The sequence below is a fragment of the Macaca fascicularis genome, chromosome 2 (genome assembly GCF_037993035.2).
Source record: "Macaca fascicularis isolate 582-1 chromosome 2, T2T-MFA8v1.1".
Lineage (NCBI taxonomy): Eukaryota > Metazoa > Chordata > Mammalia > Primates > Cercopithecidae > Macaca > Macaca fascicularis.
Window position 1 is genome coordinate 64,491,710 of NC_088376.1, and position 10,921 is coordinate 64,502,630.

General features: G+C 36.7%; 1 protein-coding gene across 1 annotated transcript; it reads left to right on the plus strand.

Annotated features, from left to right (window-relative positions):
* The first annotated feature begins 1,702 nt into the window (after nt 1-1,702).
* OTOL1 (otolin 1) lies at nt 1,703-8,876 on the plus strand. Its single transcript, XM_005546276.4, has 4 exons — nt 1,703-2,063; nt 4,060-4,149; nt 7,218-7,280; nt 7,932-8,876. Exons 1-4 carry the CDS (start codon nt 1,703-1,705, stop codon nt 8,828-8,830), a joined length of 1,413 nt encoding a protein of 470 aa, XP_005546333.3. The 3' UTR covers nt 8,831-8,876.
* Nucleotides 8,877-10,921: the final 2,045 nt, after the last annotated feature.

A 10,921-nucleotide genomic window follows, 5' to 3' on the forward strand; every position in this document is an offset into this window, starting at 1 on the left:
TGCCTCTGGCTTTGTTCTTTTTGCTTAGGATTGCTTTGGCTGTTAGGACTCTTTTTTTGGTCCCACATGAATTTTAGAGTAGTTTTTTTCTAGTCATGTGAAAAGTCACATTGATAGATTGAAATAAATAGTGTTAAATCTGTCAATTGCTTTGGGCAGTATGACCACTTTAACAATATTGATTCTTCTAATCCATGAGCATGGAATGTTTTTTCATTTATTTGTGTCATGTCTGATTTCTTTCAGCAGTGTTTTGTAGTTCTCCTTGTAGTTCTCCAGATCTTTCACTTCCTTCCTTAGATGTACTCTTAGGTATTTTTTTCATGGCATTGTAAATGGAATTACAATTTTGATGTGATTTGACTCCCAGCTTGAATGTTATTGGTGTATAGAACTCCTACTGATTTTTGTGCATTAATCTTCTTTCCTGAAACTTTACTGAAGTCATTTATCAGTCCCAGGAGACTTTTGGCAGTCTATGGTTTTATAGGTATATAATCATATTTTCTGCAAAGAGAGAGAGTTTGACTTCTTCTTTTCCTATTTGAATGCCATTTATTTCTTTCTCTTGCCTAATTGCTCTGGCTAGCACTTCCAGTACTATGTTGAATAGGAGGGATGAGAGAGAGCATCCTTGTCATGTTCCAGTTCTCAAGGGGGAATGGAGAGCTGTTGTGAGACCTTATTAGATTAATTAATGTAAGGCATCTACTCAGAGTAGGAACTGTATAAACAGTAGACCTTACTAACTTTATTTCCATTATCTTTACTTTGTTACTATTTATCTTAATTATGGCTGCCTTCTCCTATCAGGAAATGTGGATTCATAACTCTGACTATCTGTTAGCAGCCCCTAGACTGCTAGGAATTGATTGGGAATGGAATACTCTGAACTATCAAAATTTCACCTCATTAGAAACCTTACATCATATCACTTTGGACATTGCCAAAGGCCTTTTAAGAATAACCACATTTTGTCCCATTAAAATAATACAAGAATAAATGTGCATTTCTAGAAAAACTCCCCAAATTACAAAGCAAAGAAGTGGAGAATTAAATGCCATGTGAGGAATCTAAGGATGTAGCATATATTCAAGTTTATTATTTTTAATTGTCTCTCTCTTCACTTATTAAAATAGATTTTCAAAAATTACTCTCACAACAGGACCATTATCCTTAGTAGATTTAAGGACTATTCCACAGTATTTTTTCTTGAAATAATTGAGTTTGCTGGAATAAACTATTCGGTTCAATATTTTTCATCTCCCTCTAATACAAATGTATTTGATTTCTATAAATCTGAGTGCGATCAGTCAGGAAATTATACACATTTATCTTCCACAGGGTATATGAGCTATTAAGTCATGTTGTATTTATTATAGATCATGTTTGCTATTTGGCAAGATAGTTTGAATGGTTGGGAACAATGTATAATACTGAGAAAGCAACCAGAAAGATGAATTGAAGTGTTCTTTATAATAAATAAATACATAAAATATTCTGTAGTGATTCAAGCACACATTTACATATAAAATATATTGAAAATATATCATTCTATATTATGCATATTGTTCATTCTTATGGTTCATATACATATATATTTCTTTTATATGAGTATATATTTATATCACTTAGTCTTTTCATTTGGACCTCATGTAATATGTATATATTTTCCTATTATATCTTTCTTCCAGCCTCAAATATGTGGATGTTTTCTTGGCTTTGTGGTATTTTAATTATTTTGGCTGTTGCTGGCATGAACACAATAGCAAAGACCACACCATATACCAAATTTACGAAGAAATTTGAGGGAAGAGAGATGCCAAAGGGTCTAAAACCATCCAGTGGCCCACCTCCAGAAGAAGAAACCCTCTTCACAGAAATGGCTGAAATGGCAGAACCAATCACCAAACCCTCGGCCTTGGATTCTGTCTTTGGCACTGGCACTCTCTTTCCCTTTGAAAACTTCACACTTGACACAGCCGATTTCTTTTTGAATTGTTGTGATTGTTGTTCACCTGTACCTGGCCAGAAAGGAGAACCTGGAGAGACTGGACAGCCAGGTATTTGAAAATATAAGAAGTCATGTTTCTCACTTGTACATCGGTAGAGTTGAGAGGTAGGTTGTGGGGTGAAATTGCCCCAAGAGTTTCTACGTTGTCATGCAAATGATAACAGGTCTAGGTGTCACATTGTTATAAAACCAAATGGGTGCTGTGTTGCCCAATGTGGTAATTAATAAATATTAAAATTAAAATTGAATAAGGTAAAAAATTCAGTTCATCAGTCACATTAGCCACAGTTCAAGTGCTCAACAGCCACTGTATTGGACAGCACAGATAGCTTTTCCATCATTGTAGACAATTCTACTGGACAGGGCTGGTGAGAGCAAAGTCAGGGATTACCATCCCCAGCATGGTGCTGTGGTTCTTTAAGATGCACAGGTTTATTACCAGTACAACTTTTTCATTAGTGGCTGATTTAAAAAGGGTAAATGAAACTTCTGTTGCCTTGCAAGAATGTGTGCTGACTGATGGATTTTCAGAGTGCTATTTGTAGTTAGGATTAGAAATGGAATGGCTCCGAGGTGGAGAATAAAGCTTAGGATTCCATTTGCTTCCCATTGAATTTCTGAGGCAATACTGTGTCGTTGCCCAATGATTTTCTCAATTGAACACCATGGTTATGTATTTCAAGATTTCAGATGTCTATAATATATACATGATGAATATGCTCTCAGCTTTATTCTAATACATTTCAGCTTTTACATGTCATCTAGAAGAGAATTCAAGGTAAAGTTAAGATCAGAATGCCAACTTAAAATTCACCATTCCCTGAGGAATTTAATGCTATAAACTCAGCAATTATACATCTTCACCAAGCTTTTCATTCATTTCATCCCATTTTAGGGACCCTTTGGGAAATGCGGTTAGTATTTATGCAGAGCTGCAGTAAGGAGTCAAGGAGATGGGCTGTAGCTTGGGCACCAAGATATCAGGATTGCTAAAACATTACTGAAAATTTTAATGAGAGTGAGAAAATTATATTTACCAGAAGTCTTAATATTCTATCTGGCTGGTAAGCTGCTAGGGGGTGCAAATTCCAAGGGCATGGTCAAGTAGACACAGCTGGTTGCTAAACTATTTGCTAAGGCTGTGACTTCTGTAACGTCAGGGCTTTTGTTTTACCCAGTGGTGGATTTAGCTGGGCTGTTCTCAGGGTTCATTCTCTCCTCTAAATATATATGACAAACAACTCCAAGGTGTGCCAAGTTATTACCCTGCCTGGGGAGCTCATATGTCTTAGTCTGCTGGTTCTGCCACAGAGCATAGTGCTTAAGAGCTCAGAATGCTGAGACTATCTTGGTCCCACTTAGGGAAGCTACTCTGCTTTAGGAAATCTTAGTCCATTCTTTGGGTCTTGGCTTAATGCCATTTTCTCAAGGAAGCCTCTGATCTTATCAATTAAGTCCTCAGTAAGATCTTCGTATTTTTCTTTATGTCATTTACTACAATTTGACAATTTCTATGTATTTGTGTGGCTATTTGTTCAATGTTTGTCTTCCATAGACTCTCAGCTTCATGAGAGTAGGGACTGCTGGAATATTGATGGCTGCATTCCTAACACCTTGCGAGGTGCTTGGTGTATAGGAGACCTCAGAAATAGTTAATGTATGAATGAGCAAGTGAATAAAAGGCAAATGCAAAGGTGCTAGGTGTTTTTACTTCCAATGTGAAAGTGTGGTCCACATGAGGTTAAGTGTCAGATTGTCATTTTGGTCCCGTTTGATATAGTGCTGCTTCCCTGAATCATTTCATCACTGCCATGAATACAGTGACAAGTACTAATGGGCTCACTTTATCTATTCAGGTACTACAAAAATGCAAATCAGACAAAAATATTGCCCTTAGGACTCTGTGATGGTTTATTCTCACTCAGATGTTATCATTAGGTCACTGATACTTATTGATTGCAATAAAATGCTTTTTTTCCCCCTTATTTAATGAACTTCAAAAGAGAAATTTTATATTCTGATGTGATTTACAATCCCATTTCTAGGTGCTAAAGGAGAGGCTGGAAATTTGGGGATCCCAGGGCCACCAGGAGTTGTTGGGCCCCAAGGCCCTAAAGGCTACAAAGGAGAGAAAGGTAGGTAATTCATTCATGTCAAAACTCAAGGGACATCCTGCATAATTTTTCAGAAGAGCAATTTGCTACTTAAATACTAGATTCTTGAAGGTGAGTCAATTTAAAAAAATGTAAATACTTGGTAAAACACATTATATTTGATATAAATATGTTAACTTTCTAAATAGCCAACTGAGAAATTTTAAACTTACCTGGGAACATTGCACGCCTGCATTCAGGCACACAGATTGTCACACAGCTTTTCCATCTCTCTTTGGTCACCGGGCTGACCTAGTCACCAGCAGCCATAGAATGGGTAGTCTCTGGGGAAGGGTACAGAGATACCCTTCCTGTACATGCTCATGTGAGCCTACTTCCTTTGTATGCAAATAATTTTATATTAGATGGAACTAGAGCAGGCAACTCTCTGAATATTCAGTTTAGGTGGATAGTATGCCTGCTAAAAGGAATTTAATATATCCCTTGGCTCACTCTGAAATCAGAGGCAGTGTCAGTGGTGGGAAGACATCTTAATTAAAACAGAAGTAATCAAGCTTATAATAACGACATTGGGCCAGTCATTTTCTTTCACCTGGAAATTTAAGGAGATGAACTAGATATTTATTTATACCTTGTTTACTATCAAAGAAGATTTGTCATTATGAGTGCCTTTATAGCTCTTTTCAAGCTCAGAAATTCTGTAATTCCATAGGTGTATCAGTAAAGAAGGCTTTCTGCCCCAGGAAATCCCTGGTTCTATAAGTGCTTAAAGGTACTGAAGGAAAGCTACAGATTCACTAGGATATTTAGAAATTCCTAAGTGAATACCAGCAGCCTGTAGAAATACCATTTTTCCATCAAGTTAAATGTTTCAGCCTCAGTGTCACATGTCAAAAGACCTAATACCATCTATACATCACCCTCCACATGGCTCAGGAACTGCCTAACTCATTTCTGGTAGAACATTCAGTGAAGTAATTACTCAAAAAAGACGCTAAGGGAAGAGAGAGCTACTTCACACTTGTCAGTTATGTGATTTTCATTCTTGGAAACATTTAATCCTTTTGTGCCTGAATTATGTTAGCAGAAAACCTTGTGAAATAAAGATGAGCGATGAACCTCCCCAGTGATTCATACATTTTGGAAGCTAGACTTCTGGAAATAGAAGAAAAAATAGGGAAGAGTAATAAAATAAGGTTCTTAAGAACACACTTTGATGAAGGATCAAAAGTAGAAATTCATTCAGTCGTTCTTTATAAAGTAGCAACTGTACTTTCCTTTCACTTCCAGGCTTAGCTTGGACTCTTGGTTAAGATAGAAAGTTAGAAAAAAAAATGAGTTGAATGATTCCATTCTAGTTAATCATGACCTGGTTGAGTAAATTAGGGGAAGCAACTAAACTTTTTAAAAGAACTCAAGAACTAGCATAACTCTGTGTGGTGAAGGTTGGTATTTGAGTATTGGCAAAGACTAGGAATAGAATCGGCTCTTCTCTTCCATTTAGGGCTGGGTTCTCTCAAAATGCATCCAGTTATTTTCCTGATGGTCTATGGTTTAATTTCCAAATTTTCCTTTTTATGCAGAGTGGTGTTGGGGTAGCTAGCAACTTAGAAAACTCTGCTAAATGACCTATGGTGGGATTTCTCTAGTTGTTCTTATGAAACTGGGGGGAGTCTATTCTCACCACTTTTAATTTGGCTTAGGATTTATTTTTTCCCTCACAAAAATAAAACAAAAGATGTTAGTTATATCATAAACAATATAGGTAGCAAATTGATGCCAACCAATGTTATATGTAGTTGTATTTGACTCTGTCCAATCCTTTAAAGTTTTTCATACTTCAGCTTCCCTTGTTGATAAAATGATGACAAAAATATCTTCCCTATTATTCTTGAAAGGCAGGTGCTATAAACTTTTGTAAATTTAAAATTTTCCAATTGATTAAATGTGTTATGTTATATGAACCTGTGTGTTATAGAAGAAGATGTGTTAATGTCAAGTAAAAATTATGTTAAATAAAAAGGCTGGATTAAGTAAAGAAAAGGTAAGAGCTTTGAACAATTATCTGCACCAAGTAAATGTGTAATAAGAGTGAGATATTATCAATACTATTATTGTTGTTATGCTAATTTATAGTTGAAATCAATTCGGTGTGACTGAACTATAATAGTATGGGCTTTTAGTGAGGCCCAATATAAAACTATATTTTGTGGTAATATGACAATTATCTGAAAATACAGATGTTTTCATTTTTTTCAACTATGAATTCCTACAGTCCTATACTTACATGGATGCTCCATATAAAGAGCAGGGTTTTTTTTCCTGGACATTTTTTTGTTATCACTAGTTTTAGCCAACTGCAGGATGTTGTGCCCTGTGTTTAAACTTGTAGGGAACATGGCACTATTTCTCAGGCGTTGTGGCCATATAAAGAAGGCATTCTAACTTTATTCAAAATTCATGTTGGGAAAAGCATGAATACTTACATATATAATACAAGCAGAATGTCATGAGTTTTATGAGAGGTTTGAAGAGCCATGGAAATGCTGAGGGCAAAGATGAATTCTGTTTGAAGGGATCACTGCCTCCAGATCTCTTTTAAATAGTTTACCTGTTGAAATTAATTATTCCTAATGACCCTCAATACATTTATTTATTTATTTATTTTGACAGAGTCTCACTCTGTCACCCAGGCTAAAGTGCAGCAGTGTGATCTCGGCTTACAGAAATCTCCACCTCCTGGGTTCAAGTGATTCTTGTGCCTCAGCCTTCCAAGTAGCTGGGACTACAGGTGTGCGCCACCACACTCAGCTAATTTTTTGTATTTTTTGTAGAGATGGGGTTTCACCATGTTGGCCAGGCTGGCCTCAAACTCCTGACCTCAGGTGATCCACCCGCCTCGGCCTCCCACAGTGTTGGGATTATAGGATTGAGCCACCGTGCCCGGCCTACATTCTTTTTCCACACAATTTTACCTTTAGCCCATTTTGGTTAAAGAAAACACTGGAATGTGACATGGTTGTGAGAGGAATATTAAATATATCATAAATGATATAGTTGGTAAAAAGTTAATCTTGATATCATTTTAGGACTCAAAGGAGAACGTGGGGACCAAGGAGTTCCAGGATACCCAGGAAAACCTGGAGCACAAGGTAGAGCATGAAATGTATCTACTGTGTACAGTCATGTGCACAATATAGCCCTTCATTCTCTTCCTGTTTGTATTTAAAATTATTGGGGAGGTAAGCTGAAAATACAAATTCCTGTTCTTCTTCTAATAATTCGGTGTACTGACTTGATGAAGGAGAACCAGTCTAGGAATTTGGAGACCAGGTAATAGTATCTGTGTTCTGCTTCTCTCTCCAGCTGTCAATGGAAAATAAAAATGCCTCACTCGTTCTGGGTCTCAGGTTCCTTGCCAATAATAATTTAGGCTCGAATGGACAATATGGGGGTTTAGGGGAATACCTGGGTTAGGCCAAAATGCAAAGGGTAATGGAATACAACGATCAACTACAGTCCTAATATTCTTTATTATCTTAAAAGTAAAAAACTAAAATAACTAGATATATGAAATCTGAATATAACCCACTGTTTCTTGGAAGCATTAACTATTCCACTTCTAAGAGCATGGCATAATATAAATTATTCATTGTCAGAGCCTCCTAAGCACAATTTTTACTGAGGCAAGAACCAGGTTTCCTAATTAGTAGGTTTGTTTCTACTTTTTTGAGCTCTGTGGTAATAGCATGCTGCTTATGGCCTATGTGGTCCTTAAACATTATTTTAATTTTCCATTTCAGGTGAACCTGGCCCTAAGGGAGATAAAGGAAACACTGGTTTGGGAGGAGTGAAAGGACAAAAAGGCTCCAAGGGAGACACATGTGGGAATTGTACCAAAGGAGAAAAAGGAGACCAAGGGGCTATGGGCTCACCGGGCCTGCATGGAAGGCCTGGAGCCAAGGGAGAGAAGGGGGAGATGGGGGATAAGGGCTTCTGTGGAGATTCTGGGGAGAGGGGAGGAAAAGGACAGAAAGGTGAGGTGGGTATGAAAGGAGAAAAAGGTAGCAAAGGAGACAGTGGAATGGAAGGCAAAAGTGGCCACAGTGGTCTGCCTGGGGCCAAAGGTGATCCAGGGGTTAAAGGAGAAAAGGGAGAGTTAGGTCCTCCTGGTCTCCTGGGACCTACTGGGCCAAAGGGTGACACTGGCAGCAAAGGGATCCGAGGCCCCATTGGGAAGAAGGGCTTTCGGGGCTTTAAAGGCTCCAAGGGTGAGGTGGCTAGAGTGCCCCGGTCAGCTTTCAGTGCTGCTTTGTTAAAGCCTTTTCCTCCTCCTAACATCCCCATCAAATTTGAAAAGGTTCTCTATAATGACCAAGGGAATTATAGTCCTGTCACTGGGAAGTTTAACTGCTCTATTCCTGGGACATATGTTTTTTCCTACCATGTTACGGTGAGGGGGCGACCTGCTCGAATCAGTCTGTTGGCCCAGAATAAGAAGCAGTTCAAGTCCAGAGAAACTCTCTATGGTCACGAAATAGATCAGGCCTCTCTCCTCATCATCTTGAAATTAAGTGCAGGAGACCAAGTCTGGCTTGAAGTGTCAAAAGATTGGAATGGGGTGTATGTCAGTGCTGAGGATGACAGCATTTTTACTGGGTTCCTTTTGTACCCAGAGGAAACTTCTGGAATTTCACCATAACTTTGTGTCCTGAATCCTGTAGTTTAGATTTAGTGGAATAAGTCAGTTAACATAGAGTAGTGCCATTAAAAAACAACTTCCATGTTTTCAAGATTATAAAAATAATACAGAAAAATTAAAAGAAGTCACCTAGAGTCAATTATTATTACTATTTTAAGGCACCTCCTTTAAAAATATTATATGTATTTGAGAGCATATGTCTACTAACTTTGTAGCTAGCTTTTAAAATTTAGCATTATAATATTAGCATTACTTATTCAATTTAAGTACAATAATTAATATTTGTATACAAAGTATGAATGGGATTTATAATTAATAAATATATTCTTACTAAATATCTTCTATATCTCAGATAAATATGTGTCACTTCTTTCTGTGTGAATTGTAGAGTATGACAGCAAGTTTTTGACTCTCTTGGGTGGGTTGCCTTCTGACAAAATGGAACTATTCTCATGTTAGTTTAATTCATGGAGATGACACAGAAAGGGTGGCAAAGACTAGCTAACGGATATTTAAAATTTATCAATGTGTAAAGGTTTGCGCAGAAAACTTGTATTATATGGACTTGTGTGTTGGGTAAAATGTAAGAAAAATTTGATAATCATAGTGAAGATGAAATCATTCATCAAATTATTGTGCTTAGCAGAACTGAATGTCCCCAAAAGAATCAAGAATAAAATGAAATCATTATTGATCTGAATTTTTGCCTTTTCTTCATGATAGAACATTTAATTAGGATAAATTCTTTGGCATCATTATCATCATCTCTATAATTAATTCCAGTTATTTAGAGATAACATTGCTGGAGCAGGTGGGGATTTGGGAGTTCATTTGCAATGCAAATGTATAATAATTGTGAATATTTGATAATTCAGTGGTTTCTTTTTTCTTTTTTTTTTGAGTCAGGATTTTGCTCTGTAGCCCAAGCTGGAGTGCAGTGGAGCGATTCTGGCTCACTGCATCCTCAACTTCCTATGCCCAAGCATTCCTCCCACCTTAGCCTCCCAAGTACCTGGGACCACAGGACTTTGTCACCATGCTTAGCTAACTTATTTATTTATTCTTTATTTTTGTATAGATGGAATCTCCCTATGTTACCCAGGCTGGTCTTAAACTCCTGGGCTCAAGTGATCTTCCTGCCTTGGTCTTCCAAAGTGTTGGGATTACAGGTGTGAGCCACTGCGCCTGGCTGGTTTAATTTTTTTAAAAAAGAAAATTTACTGAATCCAAATTGAATTTGGTTCTATGAAGGTATAGTTATGCAGATTTGCAAATCTTGGTGCATCAAGACAGGGAATGGGTGATAGAAAACTTTCTGGTCTTGCTCTGCCTACTTTGTTGCACTGCCTACTTCGGCAAACATCATTCACTTTATATATATATTTATATATATATATGTATATATACACACACACTTGTATATACACACACATATATACACATATGTATATACACACATATATCTATATACATGTGTGTGGGTATATATATACACATATATATGAGTGACAGTCTCAAAAGTGAATGATGTTTTTATACACCTGTTTCTCAAACTGTGTTCAGAGTAATATCATTTCTGGAAGTTGTTATTATGAACTACTGGAAAAAAGTGGGTTCTGCATCAAATAAATATTGGAAGTACTATATTCTGTCTTCCTATTGTAGATCTATGAAGCACATTAGTGTAGTCTCAGATATTCCACAGAAAATAAGTTTGTTTAATTTTGTTTTATCCAATGATCACATTTATTTTGGATATAGAACTGATCAAGTAACATACTGTGAAAGAGCATTCTGTATTATATCCATTTTGGAAATGTTGCATTCGTTTCTCATTTAAGGATCCAACAGGGGTAAAGTTAACCCCTGATGTTTCTCCCTTTCTTCAGCAGTTCCCCCCTGTTTAGAATGTAATATTGCTTTAGTTGTAGTTGTGTTTGTATTTGTCAGAGGGAGAATAAGATAATTTGCAAGTGATTTAAAAAGTGATACTTATATTTAAAATTTTTTCTTTTTCCAATTAGAATTGAATAATAAAGAAATTCAGGAACTTAGAGTTTTGTCTCTTATTCATAAGTTCTTATTTTTATT

Coding starts and splice junctions, on each gene's coding strand:
- OTOL1 (XM_005546276.4), top strand. CDS start 1,703: ATGTGGATGTTTTCTTGGCTTTGTGGTATTTTAATTATTTTGGCTGTT. Junction 2,064..4,059: donor TGGAGAGACTGGACAGCCAG/GTATTTGAAAAT, acceptor TCCCATTTCTAG/GTGCTAAAGGAGAGGCTGGA. Junction 4,150..7,217: donor AGGCTACAAAGGAGAGAAAG/GTAGGTAATTCA, acceptor ATATCATTTTAG/GACTCAAAGGAGAACGTGGG.